The sequence below is a fragment of the Podarcis muralis genome, chromosome 14 (assembly GCF_964188315.1).
Source record: "Podarcis muralis chromosome 14, rPodMur119.hap1.1, whole genome shotgun sequence".
Classification (NCBI taxonomy): domain Eukaryota; kingdom Metazoa; phylum Chordata; class Lepidosauria; order Squamata; family Lacertidae; genus Podarcis; species Podarcis muralis.
This window is the reverse complement of record NC_135668.1, coordinates 41,793,061-41,815,622: the sequence shown is the minus strand read 5'-3', so window position 1 is coordinate 41,815,622 and position 22,562 is coordinate 41,793,061. Positions and strand designations below refer to the sequence as shown.

At 46.1% G+C, this 22,562-nt stretch overlaps 1 protein-coding gene across 2 annotated transcripts in view; it reads right to left on the bottom strand.

Annotated features, from left to right (window-relative positions):
• The window catches only part of VPS35L (VPS35 endosomal protein sorting factor like), a 90,438-nt gene that overhangs the window by 56,945 nt on the left and 10,931 nt on the right, over window positions 1–22,562 (bottom strand). For both annotated transcript variants that reach the window (XM_028707140.2, XM_077918518.1), the window contains exons 4-13: window positions 20,157–20,279; window positions 19,370–19,394; window positions 18,014–18,090; window positions 16,378–16,506; window positions 13,192–13,276; window positions 11,173–11,232; window positions 3,884–3,980; window positions 1,921–1,968; window positions 1,301–1,394; window positions 479–556 (exon numbers count right to left, since the gene is read on the bottom strand). In XM_028707140.2, coding sequence (XP_028562973.2) covers window positions 479–556; window positions 1,301–1,394; window positions 1,921–1,968; window positions 3,884–3,980; window positions 11,173–11,232; window positions 13,192–13,276; window positions 16,378–16,506; window positions 18,014–18,090; window positions 19,370–19,394; window positions 20,157–20,279 — 816 coding nt within the window. The remainder of the gene's footprint in view (window positions 1–478; window positions 557–1,300; window positions 1,395–1,920; window positions 1,969–3,883; window positions 3,981–11,172; window positions 11,233–13,191; window positions 13,277–16,377; window positions 16,507–18,013; window positions 18,091–19,369; window positions 19,395–20,156; window positions 20,280–22,562) is intronic.

Sequence of the window (22,562 nt, the reverse complement as noted above, 5' to 3'; positions counted from 1 at the left end):
TAGTGGAAATTAGCAGAAATGCTTTCTGAATGGGAAATATCCCAAAACCAAACAGCTATGAGAACTCCCAGGTCACACAATACTAGATTACTTGCTCCTCAATCCCCTACCCAGCTGCTTTCACCAAATCACACCAACCTGTCCCACACCTGATGTCCTATGTGAAAACAGGTGTGGGTAGGTAACGATGCTGCTACAAAGGAACTACTGGGAGCTGAAAGTGCGTTTCCAGATTGTTCCTTCACACGCAGTGTTCTTGAAGAGGCTCAGTGAATCCTTTTCAAGTTGTCAACTTATGTCATGTGACTGACGTCATGTGACTGACAAGAGGGCAGCCCTGTCCGTCTGTTAAAGTTGGCCCACAGCAGGGTGGGGGAAGCAAGGTTCCAGCTTGCAAGCCATATCCTGTCCACATCTGGGCTAAGTGAGCAAACGCACACGAAAAACACTCCCAATGTTTACAGAATCTCTTACTTACTTGCTTAAAAGTCAGGAGGAAGTCAAAAAAGTTCTTGTTGAGGTTTTCTTTCAGATGAGGAGCTACTTCCATCCCAACCTACATTCAAAGAGCCACATAAATTAAGCCTAGTCTTTGTCTCTTCTGCTGCAACACAATCATGTATATTCATATACCTATTGCAAGATTTGGGGGTAGGGGGATCCACTTAAAAATGGCACACAAGGAAAATTAGATGAGCATTCAGACAAGGAAGTAATCATATGGTGCAAGGTGAGTGCACTGTAAGAAAGAAGAATGAAATATATAGCCAGTGTAATATTTCCTAGAAATAGGAAATTGGCTATTTCCTAGTCTACAGAAAACTGCAACAAAACTGGTTGGTCTGGAGACATTCTGCTGAGTCTGCCAGATTATCTAAGATCAACCCTCCAAGGTCATCTCTAGTCTGTCAATAAGAGATACTAGGTCGATTGGTATTATGGACAGGGCCTTTTCAGTGGTGACCCCATATCAATGGACCATTCTCCCCCAGGAAGAATGAATGGCCCCATTACTAGTGATTTAAAAAGGACTCACAATACCTTTTTATTTCAAACCTGCTTTTTCTTAATTATTGTATCTTAATGAAATTTTAATGCTCAATTTAAGGGATATAATGTGCACTTTAAACATTCTAATTGTTTGCATAGTGTCACACTTAATTGTTCAGTTATTTTGCATGCTACCTTATGAGGGCGGTTTGTAAATATTTTAAGAACTAAAGCAAACAAATGACACAAACTAGTCGAATCGCCTTTTCACGGAACCAACAAAACCGCATTTTAAAGAAGAAAATCTTACTCTGCAGAGATAAGCCCTAGCATAGACAGCAACCAAAGGATCTCCTATTCCTCGGATCATGGAGGTCAGCCGTGGGAGACATTCAGAAATTCCTCTGTAAAGAAGATTTGAGAAAGTAGGGGGTTTTTATGATTAGCTTCACACTCAGGTACCATTTCACTTCTTGGCGACTTAAAAGGCTGCAATTTATTTAACTCATGATTTCAGTTGGCCAAGGATAACATCAAATACTCAGCAAAAGGGGACAGTAAAATATTGCCGTGAGTTTATCCAAAGGCCACTGTAGAAAACAAAAATCCAAAGCCCAAGACTAAAATATAACAATACGGGCTGGCAAACTGTTTTTGAAATGGAGATAGCTTAGAACAGCAGCTTGCGTTATGGCTTGGGCATCCTGTGTTGAAAGGAGGGGGAGACAGTCAGAAATCCCACCAGACATGCCCAAGGCCAACATCCAACATAGTCTGCATATCCCAGGCATCTTTTTTCTATTTCTAATTCAAAAGACACCACCAGTGTTCAAGCAAGTCATTGGTAGAAGCTAGAAAAATCTCTGGGCATAATTAATTTCCATACCCCCCTACATTTATCAAATATTCACAAAATATTATTAGCCTTACGTTTTGGAAAGAAATTTGTTACACTTCAGTATTGCTGCTTCCACATAACTGGAATAAAGTGTCAAGGGGGAAAAGTTCAAAACAGTAAAGTCATTGGGATTATCCAAGGCACAGAGACCCTGTGTAAAACTAAACCATGGTTTAACATAGGCAAACTTCAGAGAGCTTTGAACTCCCCTTTCCTCCTCTACTGTGATGGACAGAGAAGAACAAAGATTCTGCTTTCACTTTTTATGAACTTCAGTTTAGTGTTGCGTTGCCTCTGAACTATAAACAGTGATTCGTCTTAATTATATCTTGCTTCGACAAATCAGCTTCTTAAAACTATGGTTTGAAGTTAGCTTGTTTCAATCAATCATCGTTAAATTTGGCCACAGGTTCAGGTGACACATTATTTATTATCTAGGGAAATAACATCTTAGGAGCTACAGTACAACTAACATCTGGTGTTTCTTTCATTGACTGCAGACCTATACTCATTCTTTTTGATTAAAAAACTTAAAAAAATTTTTTGCAACATTATGAGCCAAGGGAATTCTGAATAACCTATATCTGTCTCACTGATATTGCTACCTTGGTTCTGTCAGCCGGACTACAATGCCATATGCTGGTCAGAGAATCACAGAATTGTACAGTTGGACGGTTCCTCCAAGGGCCATTTAGTCCAACCCTTCCTGCAGGGCAGGAATCCTGCCCACAGCCATCCCTGGGTGGGCTCGAACCACCAACCTTCTGGTTAACAGCCGGATGCATGAACCCACTGTGCCACCAGCCCCTCTTGGGGGAGTCAGCTAGGCAGAGACTGGAAGCTGTTAACGCCATACCCCAGTCTGAGACCTTCCTTCACAATAAAGTGTCTTACGGCTCTGCGAAGTCAGCTATTGACTTGGGGATATTTTAGAGCGGATCTAGTCCCAGTAGTGCGGCCAGAGCATCTAGAGACCCATCTGATTCAGCTTACCTGGGGGCTGGGTTAAGGAGACAGGTAAAGGACCCCAGGGACACTTACAGTGAGCTAGCATCAGAAAGGGAATTGCACTACTTGAGATGGGTGGCAGCTCTGCCACGGCCCAACCCCATTCTTCCCCTTCCTCCCATAGCCCACCCCCATCCTTCTCTTTCACCCCAATACACACATCCCTCCTCATCTTTTTTTGCCTGCTACATTAACAGTCGCAATGCTGATGGTTTCTCCACCACCCACTGAAACCATCACCGCCGCCTCTTCCCTGCCTCTGTGCCCAAGAAGACCCTTCTCAGACCAATGCATTCTGGGTATGGAGGTCTGCAGAGGGCATGCGCCACTGCCATGGCTGAGAGAGGGTGACCTTGGGCCGGTCACTCTGTGAGTTTTGTGGCTTAGGAGGGACTTGAAGCCAGGTCTCCTCAGCTTAGTCCAACTCTCTAACCACTACTTCAAATCAGCTCCCAGGCTGTACCCAATGCTATTCCTACTCAAGAGTAGACCTGCTGAAATGAATGGGCATGATTCCCCCAGCCCTGCTAATTTCATTGGATCTAGTCTGAGTAGAATTTAAGTTGGCTCAGTCTTTTCCACTTACTTTTACTTCAAAATAAAGAGTAAAAATCGCACACAACGGCTTAAGAAAGTCACTGATAATAATCATATCATTCTCGTGGGATAAAGAGCTCGCTATTTCTTATGTAAATTATATGTGACACGTAAATTTTAAACTTGCTTTCTTGTTGAAAAGATAACCACCACATTTTTTTAAAAAAGTATGCCTTAGCCATAGGCAAAATCTAGTCTCCATTTCAACCCTCAACTGTGAACTCTGTTGGCACCCTGGACAATACCTACAAGGGGTCCTTTGATACTCCTTTTTTTTTCTTCTCCATGTGGAGAAACCTAAGGCAACACTATGATTTATTTTTTAAAGAAATTCAAGCATAAACCAGATAACGTTTTCATCATCTTAAAGTCTCCTTCGGAAAAGGATACAATCTGGGAATGAGCTCTCGAATGGAAGCAATCTTGAAGAACCAGTTTAAGCAGGTTTCTTTGGCAGTATCAACCACACTTTCAGGAGTAAAATTATCTGATAAAACAAGACAAAAAGAAGATTAAAAACTAAGAACCTGCTTCCTTATTGCGTTTCTGAATAAAATTAGCAGTGATTTAATTCGCATAGTTCGGGGGGGGGGGGGGGGAGAGAGAATGGCACTCGAGAGTACTGATTAGAAAAATCACCCACAAGAAGAGCCCTGTGGGAACCGAGGGAAGGCCTATTTTTGGTCTCTAAGGTCCAAAAGCAGGCTATGAATGCAACAACCAACAGTCCAATCAAATACAATTATTTCAGGTCATCTGGACAACTGTCTGCCACATAGAGCTGGGCAGTAGTAGAGAACCTCTGTGGTCGATGAGCTGCATCAGACCTGGTACAGATCCCAAATTGACCCACCAGACCTCTCCCCACAAACCACGGCTACCTGCCACACACCTGACGTCACATGTGCAGATGTGGCTACAAAGGAACATCCAGGCGTTTGCCATTGACGGAGAGCCCCACTGGTGCTGGGAGTGTGCTTTTAAAGCGGCTTGCCTTAATCTCCAGTCAAGCACCGTTTTGAAAGAAGCCATTAGAATCCAAGTCACCTCCTGCAAACAGAGCATTTTCCTCTGGCAAACAGACTTCGAAAGGGCTCCCTGTGATCAGCTTCCAGCACCAATCAGCTGATTCAAAATTCTCTTCAGCTGAACTAGGGGTTCAACTTCTTTTTTAATTAACTGAGAACAACATTTATTTACGCGCACCAAACAGAAACACCAACAACGCATCATAAACACAAGATGATAATTCCTCAGACGTTTGAATTGTTCATTATTATTTTTCAAAACTGTTGCATACTGGGCCGGAAATACTCCTCTGCTGTCCTTTATGAATAATAATTCTGCAAAAAAAGATAGCGACTGGTCTAAAGTCACCCAGTGAGCTTTGTGGATGAATGAGCCCAGGTCTCCCATGCTCTATAAGTCCTTTAAAAACAAGAGGTGGGTGGGTGGGTGGGTGTTTAGGATCTAGCCCATTGTACAATAGGTGACATTTGTATTTGCTGCTCCACCCACTACTGCCTCTGACCCTGCCAACCCCTGGCATGCGGCCCCCAATAAGGCATGCGGCCCTTGGCCCCCAAAAGGTTCCCCAATCCTGAGGTACATAGTGATATACAAAGAACAAGTACGGTATGTCATGTCCCTAGTTACCTACCTGGGAATAAAGGCCCCTGAATAAGATGGGATTTAACTCTGAGCAAGCATGCATGGGATTACATTATAACTGGGGCAACTACCATTCCTGCCTTTGCCGCATTCACAATGTTTATTCACATTTTCTCCACAGAGATTGTTTAAAAATGCAGGCGGGGGAAAGCGGGCCTTGGAAGCTAACAGGCATTACGGGCCTGAAGCATGTTAGGTCATCAGCGTACAAAAATTTGCAGAGACTTAACTGCTCCAAGCCTTACTTTGCTGCCCACGAATCCAAGATAAAACCAATATGACACTGCAGAAGGAACAGTTACGTAACAGTCAATATTTAGAATTTGCTGTCTGCTTAAATTTTTGCCTTGCTGAACTTGGGGAATTAGGACTTTATATGCCAAACAGGGCTCTCTCGCAGTATAGTAAGAATTTCAAGTGTGGCGTTCTCAGTGCTGGACATTATTCGTATCCTACAGATATATTTACCTATTTTTATGCAATCCTAAAAATTCTCGGAGTGGGAAGAAAATTAAATAATACAGCAGCCAATCGGAACAAAGTGAAAACAGAGTAAAACTAGAGCATCGGTTACTGGGCAGATCAATCTTAATCCTTGATCTGCCACGTTGCCGGGGGATAAGATACTGTGACTTTTCTCTCGGCTACTGTGAAGGTTCCCATCGTATCCACAAAATGCATGGGCAGAGGTTACTGCCAGTGGTATCCCTGCCAACAGCAGCCAACATAAATCTCTGTAACGGGGGGGTTTTTTGGGGGGGTGGCTGGGATAGGAGGGGATACTTGGGCACAATCTAGGCCTCTCTGTTGTACCATGAAAACCAGTCGTTCTGCTTGTTAGCAATGTTTCTTCAACAACATAAACGGAGCCCAGAGAGAAAAGAAATCCTGTGGGACAAAAACAGTATATAATATGAGAAAGAAATAGAGATTTTTTTTCTTTCTTACATCAGGCCTTGTACATAGCAGGGATATATATATAAAATTAAAGATACAGCGGGAAACAGCCCATCACAGCACATGTTACCTCAGCAGGCATCATGCTGCTGTACCTGGTTGCTAAGCAACACCTCCAGCCATTTCTCCCTTCTCAGTTAACTTACTTGAACGCTAGCAGAGTTAACTCTTAGCTTACACATGGAATGATCTCTGCTGCGGCACTTCCAATGCTACTGTGCTGTCACCCCCATTTCAGCAGCAGCAATGTGGACAGAGCAGGAGCTCCACTACTCTACTCAGTCCTGCTGCTCTGATCTAAGAGTTAAGATTGAAGCCTTAGACTGGGAAGACCTAGGTTAAAATCACCGCTTCACCAGAAACTCACTGGGAGACCTTGGGACAATTCCTTATTCTTCTCTCTCTTGGCCTAGCCTGCCTTGCAATGTTGTTTTAAGGATAAACCGGCCCCTTATGCTATTTCAAAAGCAATATTTCGTTAACTATTCAGACTGGGATCCACTATTAGGAACATCAGTTATTAGTTCAGGAAATTGCAAAGATACCATCACTAAGAATATAGGAAGGCTCAAGCCAAAGACCTTTCATCTAATTCACCATCCTGCTTCTCAAAGTGCTCAGCGAGAAGTCTCTGGTAAGCCCAAAAGAAGGACAAGCTCCCTAAGTTGATGGATATCACCACATCTTATGGAAAGAAGTTCCATAGTTTTAAGCACAGATAAAGGCTGCAGCTTCGTCAAAGGCATGGATTTGAATTCCACCACTGACAGTAAATTGAGCGGCAGCTGTGCTCAAGTTGTCTATGGAGCTGGATTTAGGCTCCAGGCATTTCAAATCCCACAGCTACCAAGATATATTTTATCTTGGTAGTGTGCTCAAGCAGTCTAAGGTGCTGGATTCTGGCTCCAGTCTCTTCAGCAGCATGGGTCTAAATCCTACCACAGCCAGTATGCTTAGTGGACGGACTGCGGTGAAGTGCCTGCTTAGAATGAAAGAAGTGCCATGTTCCATTCACAACACCTTCAGCTGGGATGAGAGAGACCCCAGCCTCCAACCCTGGAGCCACTATGGTTTCAAATTGGATGGGCGACCGCGTGTTGAGATTCCTGCATTGGAGGGGGTTGGACTGGATGACCCCCCAGGGTCCCTTCCAACTCCACAATTCTATGATTCATTGCCAAGTTGGCATAGTCAATACTGAGCAAGATGGACCAATGACATGACCAATGGTAAAGATCAGCACACAGTTTGCATGGGGAAAGACCCATTATTTTATTCCTGGCATCTTCCAGTTATGATACTTTATTAAAGCTCTATACCGGCTTCCCTCCCGGGCAAGAAACAACAAAACATGTAGCAGAGCTGGAAGCAAGGGAAGAACCACGTGAAGATCTGGACAGACACTGCCAATCCAAAAAGGCAATACTGGGAGAGAGGGATAAACAGCCTGGCCTTGCATAAAGCCAGCTCCCTATGCAACAGCAAGACACACCGCCAGTCTTTTCACGATCTGGTTGACCCATTTTTGGGCCATCAGGTGCCTCGGATGGAGGAGCTTCTTTCGAGAAGGTGCTTTTGCTGACACACCTTGCACTAACAAATGAGCAAATCGGGCTTCATCCAATGGAAGCAAAGTGGGTCAGAGTGATTTGATATGGGGCGGCGGGGGATGTCTGCGTTCCGAGCACCTTTCCGCCACAGAACACAGCAGAAGCGGCAGAAGTTCCCGTTCAACTGAACTGGAGCAGGGACTGCCGCTTATTATTCTGCTGCTGTGCTGTTCTCTCCTCAAAAACGCCGAGCCTGTGCAGAAACTCAAGGGGGTGGGGGAGAGAGAGAGAGACTGCAATTCTCTCCCATTTGGCAACAGCCCACCCCTAAGCGCTTGAGGACTTTTACGTAACGAAGCACGATGGGGACCCGGAGTCCTTAAGTTCAAGCATGCCCTAACTGCCAAGGCAGTTAAGGACAAGACAGTGAGCAGCAGCTGTTGGGAGAGACGGCGCAAGAAAGAGACTTGGATTAGGGATGTAAAAACAAGATTTAAAACCGGCTTCTTGCAAAAGAGGTACAGAAAATGGCACACACGCACCAGAATCAACCTTATCCACAAAATATAACAACGTATTATATTGCACTGATTTCGAAGCCAGGCTAGCCTCATTGGCACAGCCATAAAGCACCGGTTTCATTATCAGAGACAAAGTGTGTCCCTTCGAAACCTCTGCAATGATCCCCTCTCCCTTCCCTGCTTAGGTACATCTGGGTAAGCACAGTCTTCAGCTGCAGCCTTGGTTTCCGGCAGGCAGGGGGGCTCCGGTGCTAAATCAGAAGTTTTTTCCTTTTATTGGAATGGAAAGAATGAGAACAAAATACCAATGAGCATGTTCTTGCTTTGCACACAGCTGCTCAAGGCACAGAGGCTCCGCACAGGAAATTGCGCCTGTTTACACACACAGAGTCTCTCATGCCAGCGTGATTGCTGTAAGGATTTCAAGGCTCCTGTGTTTTTATTATTCTTACTGTTTGCTCGTCCTTTTTATACAGGCTTTGGGTGGAGGATGATCTAGCCTCAAAAAAAGGGAGCATACCAAATGAAACAGGAACATGCGTTGCATCATGTGCCCGTGTGTGTGTGTGTGTGTGTGTGTGTGTGTGTCTGTACACACACACATATTTACATGCACCTAAAAGAAAGAAAATGGGACGCGGGTGGCGCTGTGGGTAAAAGCCTCAGCGCCTAGGGCTTGCCGATCGAAAGGTCGGCGGTTCGAATCCCCGCGGCGGGGTGCGCTCCCGTCGCTCGGTCCCAGCGCCTGCCAACCTAGCAGTTCGAAAGCACCCCCGGGTGCAAGTAGATAAATAGGGACCGCTTACTAGCGGGAAGGTAAACGGCGTTCCGTGTGCTGCGCTGGCTCGCCAGATGCAGCTTGTCACGCTGGCCACGTGACCCGGAAGTGTCTCCGGACAGCGCTGGCTCCCGGCCTATAGAGTGAGATGAGCGCACAACCCTAGAGTCTGTCAAGACTGGCCCGTACGGGCAGGGGTACCTTTACCTTTAAAAGAAAGAAAAGAAAGCCAGCTGCATTATAGCAAATCGTTCCACTGGTCCATCTCCCAAAGATCTCACACGGGACTCTTTTTCGGCCGTACCAGGAGATGAAGGGATTGAATCTAGGAGAAAGTATTTGATCTACCACCTAGATATGGCCCTTATCTCAAGACACACACGTACCATAGGAGATCAGAGACATCCACTACTTGTACAAGCGTACATGTGTGCAAATGTGCTTTGCAGGGGGTTAGACTAGATGGCCCTCAGGGTCCCTTTCGACTCTACAATTCTATGAAACACACCTCTCATGCACAGACAACCTCCTGCATGCACACACCAGTACAGAATAAAAACAAACAAAACCAGTATAAGTTACACTGAAAGTAAGCAGACCCTAAAAGCCAATTCACTTCTTCCCCTCAACATTAAGCATGATCACCAAAGGATTACTCAGATAAAATATCAGCTGCTGAAGGAGGAGCTAACATTCAAATGTCTGGGCAAAATGGCTTCAACCTGGCACCAAAAAGGTGTCACTGTCAGTGCCAGGAAAGGCACTCTGGAGAAAGAATTCCACAGGCGGGGCCAATGCTGAAAAGACCTGTTCTGTTGTTGCCGCATTCTGCAAGTGAGGAAACGCAGTGAAGGGCCTCTGGTTATTTTGGTAGGCAAATATGGGAAGATGCATTCTCCAAGGTAACAGGGTCCCAAACTGTGGCTTTATAAGGTTAAAACCATCACTTTCAATTGGGTTCAGAAAATTAAATGCCAGCAAGCACTATTGGGCCAGAATTCAGACCATCTGGCTCCGCTCAACATTCGGCTTTTGTCGAATTCTGCATCAGCTGCAGTTGCTAAACAGTCTTCCAGTGCAGCCCCACAAACAACACATTGCAGTAATCCATAATAGATAAACATGTTCATATTGTGTAATTTTCAACAATAAAAGGTAAAGGTACCCCTGCCCGTACGGGCCAGTCTTGACAGACTCTAGGGTTGTGCGCTCATCTCACTCTAGAGGCCGGGAGCCAGCGCTGTCCGGAGACACTTCCGGGTCACGTGGCCAGCGTGACAAAGCTGCTCCAGCGAACCGGCACCAGAGCAGCACACAGAACGCCGTTAACCTTCCCGCTATTTATCTACTTGCACTTAAGGGTGCTTTCGAACTGCTAGGTGGGCAGGAGCTGGGACCGAACGACGGGAGCTCACCCCGCCGCGAGGATTCGAACCACCGACCATGCGATCGGCAAGTCCTAGGCGCTGAGGTTTTACCCACAGCGCCACCCGCGTATTTTCAACAATAAAGGTAAAGGTAAAGGTACCCCTGCCCGTACGGGCCAGTCTTGACAGACTCTGGGGTTGTGCGCCCATCTCACTTAAGAGGCCGGGGGCCAGCGCTGTCCGGAGACACTTCCGGGTCACGTGGCCAGCGTGACAAAGCTGCATCTGGCGAGCCAGCGCAGCACACGGAAACGCCGTTTACCTTCCCGCCAGTAAGCGGTCCCTATTTATCTACTTGCACCCGGGGGTGCTTTCGAACTGCTAGGTTGGCAGGCGCTGGGACCGAGCAGCGGGAGCGCACCCCGCCGCGGGGATTCGAACCGCCGACCTTTCGATCGGCAAGCCCTAGGCACTGAGGCCCACAGCGCCACCCACGTCCCATTTTCAACAATACTGAATTTAAAAGCCTAAGCCCAAAGTCTGCATGTTTAGTTATTTTTTTAAAAAATGTATATATTGCTAACTCATACAGAAAACATCTAAGATGTTTGCAACAAATATAAAACCACAATAAAATATAAATTTCACAGGGTTCAACTGTAACAAATATGCCTGTGATTATAACCTAAGGGTTGTAGCCAGTTATGTTTTATTCAACGTAAACCCACCGGAATTAGTGGATATGACCAATTCCAATGGGTCTACTCTACTCTGAGTAAAATTTAGCTGGGCACAACCCTCAATCTGCAAGTAAGTAGCACAGCAATAGTTTTACCTGGTAAGGAGCTGCGATTATCGGTGCACATGGAAAATATTCTTTCGTACACCAGCTTTCCTGCAAGGAAAAAGCTATTCATTCTTATGCATTTTAAGATACAAATTTAATGAACATAAACAGTAAGATAAAATTTATGGGCTAAAGAGAATACATCTAGTCTTCAACAAGACTTCTATTCTAAATCCAGATTGCAAATCACATTAAAAGCAAAATTTGGGTGGAGAATTTTGAGGGGCCATTTGCACACAGCCTTAGTTTTCAACTTGCCAAATGCAACTGTTTCCTGTTACATTATACTGTCATCTAGTGGAGCCAAGTAGGCTACTTTAGTACTTCCTTTTGCACTTGAAACACCACTTCAAAGAAATGATTTGCCTCCCATTTTCACTGAATGCAACGTGGAAAGGAACATTTATTTTTCTCTGTATGTTTAACAAAACTGACCGTAGGAAAACCTCTAAGCTGTTTACAAAACTGGAGGTTCCCCCACGCCTGTTGTAGATCCACAATGTCACCCAGAATGGAGATAAACTCAGAGAAGGCAGGGCTCTCTCCCAGCCCTTCCAGGAGATGCTGGGGACTGAAGCGGAGACCTTCTGCATGCAAGGCAAGTGTTCTGTCCCTGAGCTACAAGCCCAATGTATTCCTGTAGACAAATGTGGGGTGTGATCCACTGGGAGCAGTCAAGTGCAACATTCCTTGTAATGCTAGAGAAGACATGCGAGGGAATGTTTGGTCCAGCCAGTCGAAACTTCCTGTTCCTCCTGGTTGGAGCATCTTTCCTTTGCATGTGATAGAAGGTGGGCGTGACCTAACCTGCCCAGGTAACAAAAGGACGAGTAATGCAGCACACCTCTCTCTTTTTCACTTCCTTCTTTGTTTGACCAGCTTTTAGCTAGGACTGCTCTGCTAGCTCTCAGCTAGCAGAAGCACTGGGATTATTCCCCCATATAGGGTAGATCCACATGTACATATTTGTAACTGTCTGTCTTCAGGGATCCAACTGTGAACTGATGTAAGTAAACTTCTTTTACTGACTTTGAATAAGATTGTGGCATCTTTATTCTTTTAAGAGGGATTGAAGGGAACTTACCAGGAACATACAATTCAACCTGAAGACAGACTGAATTGTATAATAGTGAGAGGCTTACACATGCCTGCAACCAGCTAGCTGCTGTGCATGTAAAAAGGGGAACGGAAACTCTGCTAAGTAAAGGAACTTGCTAGCGCAAGTTAGAAAGGATATTAATAAACAATATATCCTCTCGTGCCACCCTAAACATTCCCACAATGAAGACTGTACAAAGGCCAGAAAGAGAGCCCTTATTCCTGGAAAAAAATCTCTAAAATATTATCCAATTATGTTAATGTGCCGTTCCCAATGGTGGAGGCCCAATTGCAGTTTGAATTCCAAGTCAGCTCAGATTCAATGGTGTTAAGCACAGCTCAGCCTCAGTTGCCACGGATGGCATTCTTGTGACGGGGGAAGTGGCACATGAACAGCTCTGCTTCCATATCAGGGTATGATCGGTGTCAGGTACCCAAGGCTGCAGCCAGGCAGTACAGAAAATAGGCTCAAGACATCTGTGGATGTTGTGCTAACGCTACTTTTGGCTTGGATCCACAAAAACTATGATGAGAGGTTCCAAGGCAGATCGTGTTGCTCAGGTCACGTTTGTTGAGTCCAGGAAAGAACATCTGGTACTCTCTTTTATCTAACTGAACAAAGACATTTCATGGAGGTGAGCAAGTTTCAATCGGTCAAGACCTTTGAAAGGGAAACGTCCAGTGTTCCTTGGGGAGGGGCAGGAAAACCCACCACAAAATGCATTTCAAAGAAGATGATGCCACAAACAAGACAGGTCCTTGAAGCTTCGATGCAGCAGAAGGGCTGAATTATTTCATAGGCAACCTTCCAGGAGCCACAAACCAGCGCAAGATTTTTGTTGTCTTCCAAGTTTGCACTTACAAATTTCAATCTGAAAAAGGAGAGACGTTTGAGATGTCTGCACTTACCAAATGTGTCAAGTATGTCTGTTATTAAGACGAATTTGCTTGGATAAAACTGAATCACCGTTGTGTCTGAAAGAAGTTTAGAACACTAAGGAGGGAAAAGAGCAAGAAGAGATGACTAAGTTCACGTAGTAAAGAAAATATCTACACTAGGAAATAATTCTGAAGTGCCAAAAAAAGGATTCAAAACAGCATGTGACTAAGGCAGAGGCTACAGCACAGCGATACATGGTTTTGTATGCAGAAGTTATCAGGTTCAATCCCTGGAAAGGCCTATACTTTAGCTCTAGAAGAGGCACTGCCAGTCAGAGTAGACTCTACTGAGCTAGATGGGGAAAATATATGATCTAGTAGTCTAAGGCTGCTTCCAAAGATCATTCTGAAAATCAAACAGCAAAAGATTGCCCAAAACATAGTGTTTTACTGTGACTCTCTTAAAACACGAAAGGAGTGGGCTTAGGAGGCTTCAGGGAGCTAGCTGTACAAGTTGGCATTACTACTAAAAAGGCCCTGTTACTGGTACTGCTTGTCTTACCTACGAACATTGGAAGCTGCCTTTATACAGTTAGAGCACTGGTCCATCTAGGTAAGGTAAAGAACCCCTGAATGGTTAAGTCCAGTCAAAGGCAACTATGGGGTTGCGGTGCTCATCTTGCTTTCAGGAAGAGTGAGCCGGCGTTTGTCCAAAAACAGCTTTCTGGGTCATGTGGCCAACATGACTAAACCGTTTCTGGTGCAACAGAACACCGTAACGGAAACCAGAGCGCACTGAAACGCCATTTACCTTCCCACCGCAGCAGTACCTAGTTATCTACCTGCACTGGTGTGCTTTCGAACTGCTAAGTTGGCAGGAGCTGCAATAGAGCAACGGGAGCTCACCTTGTTGCAGGGATTCAAACTGCCAATCTTCTGATCGGCAAGCCCAAGAGGCTCAGTGTTTTAGACCACAGCGCCACCCGCATCCCTGGTCCATCTAGATCAGTGCTGTCGATACCGACTGAGAGCAGGTTTTAGACAGGGGTCACCCCTAGCCCTAGAGACACCAGGGATTAAAACTGGGACCATCTGCATGCACAGCAGGTGCTCTGCCCCGAGCTACAATTCTTCCATAATATACTCCAGATATATAGATATACCAGATGTCATTTCTCCCTAAAGGATAAGCAATCATAATTAAAACAGGGGGACCAGGCCCCTCCAGGTTTTCACAACTGTTGGCCACCTCTGCACCCCCATGGAACTAAAAGCAAGCACACCCAAAGATCCTGCTCAGACCACCCTCCCGCTGCAACAACCAGGGACGAAGAATTAAACAAAAATTGGAACGACTGCCTTTCCAAGCATTCCTTCTCCTGCCCCCTTCTGCGTAGCTTAAGAGGCCCTTTCAATTCCACTCTGCCTCCTGCCCTAAAAGGTGCAATAGTCAGGAGGGGAGAGTAAAAGAGGCAAACAACCAGCAGACGGGTGGAAGGGAGCCTGGCAGGTCATCTGGTAGCCACCCAGAGGCTGGCATCCCAAATTAGCATCGTTGTGCATCTGCTGAGGCTCATTCACCAGCAGGGCACCCAGGGCCAGCCCCTGCTGCTCCTTCCTGTGGCTGCTTGTTCACCTGCCTTCACCAAGGGGATTGAAGTGAAGGACATGAGCCAGGAGTTGATAAGGCAGGTGAGCTGCGCACAGATGAGCTGCAAGCAAGCTGCCGGCCAGCTCTGTGGAGGCTCCTTTTATTGACACAATTATGCAAACCCAGGCAGATACATTTTGGGCTGTGACCGTTACACATCTTCCAGTCCCGAGATAGTGGGGTGGTACAAAGTTATTTTGGCACCTATTTCCACTGCGTCATTTTCCCCTTGCACAATGTATGACGAGGGAGACAAAGGTCTCAGAGATAAAGGTTATAGACAGGGCACCGCAGACTACTGAGACCGCAAAAGGTTAGACAGAGGGCACAATGTTCAGACAGCTGTGGCTTTGTTTGTGAGGGGGGGTGTGCTCTGCACCCCAACGTCATGCATGCAGGCAGACTGAGGCTGCCTGAGGGTGGGGAGTGTGCTCCGGACCCAGCGATCATTCCTACAGGGGTGAGCAGCGAGAAGGAGCAAGGCTTCCGTTGTTTTTGCCTTCTCCAGCTGCACACACAACATACATTTAAAAAGCACATGATTTCCCCCCAAAGAATCCTGGGAAGTGTAGTTTACCTCTCACAGAGTTTCGATTCCCAGCACTCTTAACAAAATGCAGTTCCCAGGATTCTTTCGGAGTAGGCACGCATTGAAAATGCATGGTGTATATGCAGGCCTATGTTTGGATGGCTCTGTGAACTGGGACCCACGAGCAAGAACAAGCAAATGGCCAGTGGTACAACAGAGGTGGATTTAGGGCCGGCGCCACTAGGGCACCTTCTCAAAGCCTGTAAGTGCTTCAGGGAAAGTGGCGTGGGGGCTTTGACAGGGTCCTAGAGTCCTCCTACTTCCTTCCCAAAGCTGGGCAAGCACTTTCTAGACTTTGGAAGGAGGGAGGAGGGCTCAAGGACCCTGCCAGAGCCTCGCACCTCCTTCCCAAAGCCATATTACCAAGGTCCGCCCCAGGGTAACACCATCAAGAAAGAAGTGGGTCTGGCTCAGAAAGAGGGGCATCTTGATCAAGGGTCAAGGGTCAGCACTGTTCCCAGGAGTCCTTTTGGAGCCCAACAGAGTTAAAAAGGTAAAGGTACCCCTGTCTGTACGGGCCAGTCTTGACAGACTCTAGGGTTGTGCGCTCATCTTACTCTTGAGGCCAGGAGCCGGCGCTGTCCGCAGACACTTCCAGGTCACATGGCCAGTGTGACATCGCTGCTCTGGCGAGCCTGCACCACCACAGCACACGGAACGCCGTTTACCTTCCCGCTATAAAGCGGTACCTATTTATCTACTTGCACTTTAGGGTGCTTTCGAACTGCTAGGTGGGCAGGAGCTGAGACCGAGCGACGGGAGCTCACCCTGCCGCGGGGATTCAAACCGCCGACCATACAATCGGCAAGTCCTAGGCACTGTGGTTTTACCCACAGCGCCACCCGCGTCCCTGTGGTTTTACCCACAGCGCCACCCGCGTCCAACAGAGTTAACAGCACCTTAAACACACAATTTTCACTATGCTTTAACCCCAATCATTATGATGTGCAGAACACGCTCAACATGTAATGCTAACCTGTATGACTATCTTTAGAGCTTTCACTTTTTGATCCGAGGCCCAAGCATCCTTCAAAGATTGATTGAGTTCTTCAATCCGGTTTGTATAATCTTGCTGAGTCAAGTTTAACAGCTCCTTTTGTGACCCCTGGGGGAAAAAAGAAGGAAGCAGTGTGCAAAACAAGTGAATTTATAAACGTATGAAAAACAAGGAAAGCTTCTTTTTTTCCGAGAGCTTCCTCCTCTCCCTTTGGCTTCTGCAGAGCTGCCAAGTGGTAGATTACATAACAAAACTATCATTGAAATTCAAGGGCAGCTGGATGCGTTTGGCTCTCCTTTGAAGCAGGCCAGCAGCATCCTCTGCAGTCAAAGAGCACCACCGGGTCGCATGATTTACCCTCCGGCAGAATCTCTTGATATTTATATCGCTACAAATTGCAGGATCAATGCATCAAATGCTGCGCTTCTCAGGAAGCCGGTGTACATTGGGAAGTAGGGTGTGGGAAGACTGATGTTATTACGCTTTCTTTCTTTCTTTTTAAACTAGAAATCAAGCACTGGGCCACTGGAGGGCTCTGCTCCTGCTCTTGTTTTGAACAAATATTGTTAAAATCATGAAATGTGACCTGGAAATAAAGTGGACTGACAGAATCAAAGGGCTTCGGAGGAGGGGTCTTAAGGCAGGCATAGGCAAACTCGGCCCTCCAGATGTTTTGGGACTACAACTCCAATCATCCCTAGCTAACAGGAGCAGCGGTCAGGGATGATGGGAACTGTAGTCTCAAAACATGTCCATGCAGGCGCAGGTCAATTGTGTGTCCAGGGCAGCTGTTTATCAGTTCCATCTGGTACGCAGGCTGAGACCGTACCTGCCAGCAGACTGTCTCGCCAGAGTACTGCATGCTCTAGTTATCTCTTGCTTGGACTACTGCAATGCGCTCTATGTGGGGCTACCTTTGAAGGTGACACGGAAACTACAACTAATCCAGAATGTGGCAGCTAGACTGGTGACTGGGAGTGGCTGCCGAGACCATATAACACCGTTCTTGAAAGACCTAAACTGGCTCCCAGTACGTTTCCAAGCACAATTCAAAGTGTTGGTGCTGACCTTTAAAGACCTAAACAGCCTCGGTCCAGTATACCTGAAGGAGCGTCTCCACCCCCATCGTTCTGCCTGGACACTGAGGTCCAGCGCCGAGGGCCTTCTGGCAGCTCCCTCACTGCGAGAAGCCAAGTTACAGGGAACCAGGCAGAGGGCCTTCTAGGTAGTGGCACCCGCCCTGTGGAATGCTCTCCCACCAGATGTCAAAGAGAAAAACAACTACCAGACTTTTAGAAGACATCTGAAGGCAGCCCTGTTTCGGGAAGCTTTTAATGTTTAATAGGTTATTGTATTTTAGTGTTCTGTTGGAAGCCGCAGGTAGTATTATCAGTAGTATTATCATTGTTATTATATCTCAGAAACCAATTTTTAGATTACCATCCTTTCATGTATTTTGCCCTTGTTTTTCTCCAGTCTGAAAGCTGCTGCTGACTTTATTGCTGTTTTTTTCTCATTAGTCTATTTTGTTCCGTCTTGCGAGCTACCCTGAATATTTTATTTAAAAAGCAGGGTGGTGGGGTATAAATGTAAGGAAATGAAAGCACTCGCTCACCTCTTCGAGATCATCCAGCTCTTCCAGCCTTGTCCGCACCTTCTCAGAAACTGCTGATCCAGGAGTTGTTGCTTTTCCTGAAGGGAATCACATACTGGAATGCTTTAAACTGCAACAGAGCTCAGTCGGCAAAGCATGAGACTCTTAATCTCAGGGTCGTGGGTTGGAGCCCCACGTTGCACAAGAGATTCCTGCATTGCAGGGGGTTTGGACTAGATGACCCTTGTGGTCCCTTCCAACTCTATAAGCCTGTGACCCTACGAAACCATTTCCAAACAAGCCACTGAATAAATTTGGGAAGGAGGAATTCGTAGCTAATTTGGGGCTGAAGTACAGGCAGTGTAGGTTTTAGGTGCATCCCGTATGTGCACGATTCTGAAAAGAGCCAACCACAGATGTGAACCAAAAGGTCACAAAAACAGGCAGAACAGGGCGGAGTGGGAGAGGAACAAGGAAGAACGAGGCAGCCTTGCGCAGGCCCTGCCGACGCACGCAGGGTTCTGGAACATAACCCCCGCGCAAATCGGTTGCTACCTGTAAATAACAGGTAAAAAGGTAAAGGTACCCCTGCCCGTACGGGCCAGTCTTGCCAGACTCTAGGGTTGTGCGCTCATCTCACTCTATAGGCCGGGAGCCAGCGCTGTCCGCAGACACTTCCGGGTCACGTGGCCAGCGTGACAAGCTGCATCTGGTGAGCCAGCGCAGCACACGGAACGCTGTTTACCTTCCCGCTGGTAAGCGGTTCCTATTTATCTACTTGCACCCAGAGGTGCTTTCGAACTGCTAGGTTGGCAGGCGCTGGGACCGAGCGACAGGAGCGCACCCCGCCGCTGGGATTCGAACCGCCGACCATGCGATCGGCATGTCCTAGGTGCTGAGGTTTTACCCACAGCGCCACCCGCGTCCCCAAATAACAGGTACATAATGCCTAAATCACTGCTTCTCAAGCTATCTGATGTGATGGACTGGCAATTTTCTGCCCCAAAATACCAGGGACCATACCATGCTTGGTCCCTAAGGCATCCTACCCAACCTGGACTGTGGTGGAGTTGCTAGGGCCCTACAGCTGATTGCTCATGGACTGGTACCAGTCCACAGACCACCACTTGGAGCAGCACTAACCTAAATTATGTCTTTAAACGGGACGATGGCTACTGAAACTTCATGTTTCACAGTTAGATTATTGAGATATTTTGCAACTAATTTCCAGCTTTTCTCGTAACCATGTGCTGTGGAATATTTACGTGGCAATTTCAATATTCCTATAAGCTAGTAGAAAAATAGAAAACAATTCTGTGACACGTTTAAAACATTTCCCCCCCTTCCACAGTGCTACATATTAAAGTGAACACGTACCTTTTTCAGATCCCATACACAAGTTCTGCAATGAAACAAAACATTTGTTTTCAAATGCAATAATTCCCAACAGCTGACAGGTGTAGTGGTATAACAAAAAGCCAGAACAATGTGAACCATGATAGGTTGTAATTAAAAGTTGTTAAGAGTTCTTAAGAGTAGGATGCTAAACTTTTATTTTAAATATTCAGGGATAAGAGGGATGTTGTGTTTAACAATCTGCCCGAGGAACAGTTCTGAGACTCTCAAGCTCAGGCAACACATTGTTTCAGATGTAAAAGTGTGGTTTTACGGTAACCATGATAAAAGACAGGGCATATGGGATGAAGGCTTTTGTCAGGGCAAAAGGTAAATATGGATGAGCTCTCGGTCATGTCTGTTCCTTTTAATGGGTCTGCTCTCTATATGACTATCACTGGATACAACCCTAAGTTCAGTAGTGCTACTTTAGGATGCAATCCCAAAGCCACTTACTGCCCAACTGAATCCAAGGGAGCTTCCTTCTGAGTAGGCATGGTTACACTGCTATTTCCATGCCCATCCTACCCTCCCATGCACTAATTTTTAAGTGCCTTTAGGAATAAATATGCACAACAATTCAGAAGGATGCTATGCTGTTCTCTCAATGGCTTAAAAATGAACATTACAAACATCTGCTAAAACAAAATTTATTGTATGTGCTTGCACACCCAAAAAGACTGGACCTACTTTCCTACTTTGTTGATATTATTATTATTGCATTTATATCCCACCTTTCCTCTTGAAAAATAACCAAACGTTCACTCACAATGGAAAGCTTTTCGTTTGTTGTGTACCGAGCAAGGATGTCAGCCCGTTTGCTCGACCAAGGCTCAAAGTCACTGCCAACAGCCGAGGAATCATCTTTATCCCGTTTCTTTCTGGCACTATCCTGCAGAGGAGAGAGAGGCGAGGCACAGAATCCTCCACGTAAATGAGACGGAAGGCCTCTGGTATGTTGTTGTAAAGGCTTATTTCATCATTTAAAAATACTGATAAATCTCACCCATATTTTTCAGGGCAAGGGTGGCATTCAGTTTACAGACACACCCGTGCTGGGCAGGGCCAGAGGCAAATGTGGGTAGAGCAAGGGATGCAAATTCTATCTTCTTGCAGTAGGCTGGCTCTTAAACACACTTGCACAGCCCTCTTTGTCCTCCAGGCAAGCGACAGACATTATCCTGGCTCAAGCACACACATTCCAGGCAGGCAAATACACTCAGGATGTGGAGCAGGACCAGTAAGTGGGTGTGGCCTGGGAAGAGTTCCAAGGGCCAGGTGGAGACACCCAGAGGGCCACGTTTGGGCCCTGTGTCAGTGACTGGAGTGAAGCGGAGGAGTGGTGGAGGTTGCCCTCCCCCCCCCCACCTTTGCCTGTAGCTTCCAGGGAAGAGGAAGGCAGTCTCGAATTATAGCAGGGCTTTGAGGAAGATAGCAGCTCAGAGACAGGAGAACAGCAGAGTTATGCTGTGTTAGAAGGAGGAGGAGACAGAGCCGCTAGCTGACATGTCACTGGACAGCATAACCGACCCCCCTTCTCCCAAAGCGTGGGATTCGTTAACGGTGCAAGAACAAAGGGCACAACCACAGTTGGCCACAGGCAGACGCCGTAGAAGCAGGTGTTGTTGTTAGAAGGGAAGAGAGGAGGAGCTCAGTGCGAGCAACTCCATCATGGAGGAATGATTGGATTTCTTTGTCTTTCACCATGATACCTGAATAAATCATAAGAACTTTCTTGTTTCCTCCCTGATTCTCAGTGCCATCAGGGGGGAGGGAGAGGATTCCTCCAGCCTGACACGCAGGGTCAGAGGTTCCCCACCCCTGAACACGGATAACTAATGATACACATCCTAGCAATGCCTGCAGAAACACGGTCTATTATTTGTGCATCTGCTACTAGCAAAATATTTATTAAGCCACCTTTCAGGACATGAGAACCGGCACAAGGCAGTATGCAATGGTGAAACAGCCAGATGAACCTTCCTGCCTACCAAGAGCTTTGAAAGCACCTCTCTTGGTGGTGGCCAAGGCCTGCTTTGAGCCACCAGATGGCAAGCAGAACGAGGACATTCTCAGACATTTCCAGCTCACATTATGAAACAACCTTCTCCCAGCAGTATGCTTTTTTGCTGGCAATTAAATATACTTTTGTTCGCTCAAGCATTTGCTAAATTCTTAATTTCTTTTTCTGCTCAGTGATTCTCTGTCGGTTTCTAATTGTTTCCTGAATGCGTTTGATGTTGTGATGTACATCGCCTTGATACCTGGTTCAGGAGCAGTATTGCATATATATGTGTGTGTGTGTGTTTGCAACTAAATATGAAATATAAAAGACACTATCAGTTAAACAAATATGCATATATACTAAGGTGGACAGTAGAATCTGATCTAAAGTAGAGCATTAAAAAAATGCAACTTGAGAGAGAGAAAGTTACCAGAAGAAACTGGTGATAGATGGAAGACCAATCATCATTTTCAAAGAAATTCCAATCAGACTCCTTCGCAAGAGAGAGGGCTACAAACAGTTAGTAAATATCCTAAGGAAGAATGGCATTCAACATAGATGGGAGTTCCCAGAAGGGATCTCCTTTTTTTACAAAGAAAAAAGATTTAAAATTGCTGAAAGTCAGGAAATCAGGAAGTTTCTACGAAGATATGAGAGAGAACTTGGTGGGACGGGAGAGGTACATGGGGGCGGGGATGGGGGTGGGGGCGGGGGAGACGGTGCGGGTTTGGGGGGGGGACTCGGGGGGAGAGGGGGGGGAGGGAGCGGAGGGAGCAGAGGGTGAAGAAACAGAAAGTAAAACCACTCGAATCTAAACTAACTGAAACTTAAATCCGCAAACTACTGTTTTATAAGTAAGTAAACAAGAATGAATCTAAAAATTCTAACATGGAATGTAAATGGCGTGAATGACAAAGCGAAAAGGAATAAAGTTGTAAATGTTTTGAAAAAGAAAAAATTGGACATAATCTGTATACAAGAGACTCATGTAGCCAAAAAGCACAATCGTGTATTAATAAATAGAAAGCTAGGAATGGAATTTATAAGCTCCACGGTAGAGAAAAAAAAAGGAGTAGTAACATATGTTAAAGAAAAATGGGAACCTAAACTGATTTATAAGGATGAAGAAGGAAGGATATTGGGGGTACAAATCAGCTTCCAGGGGGGAAA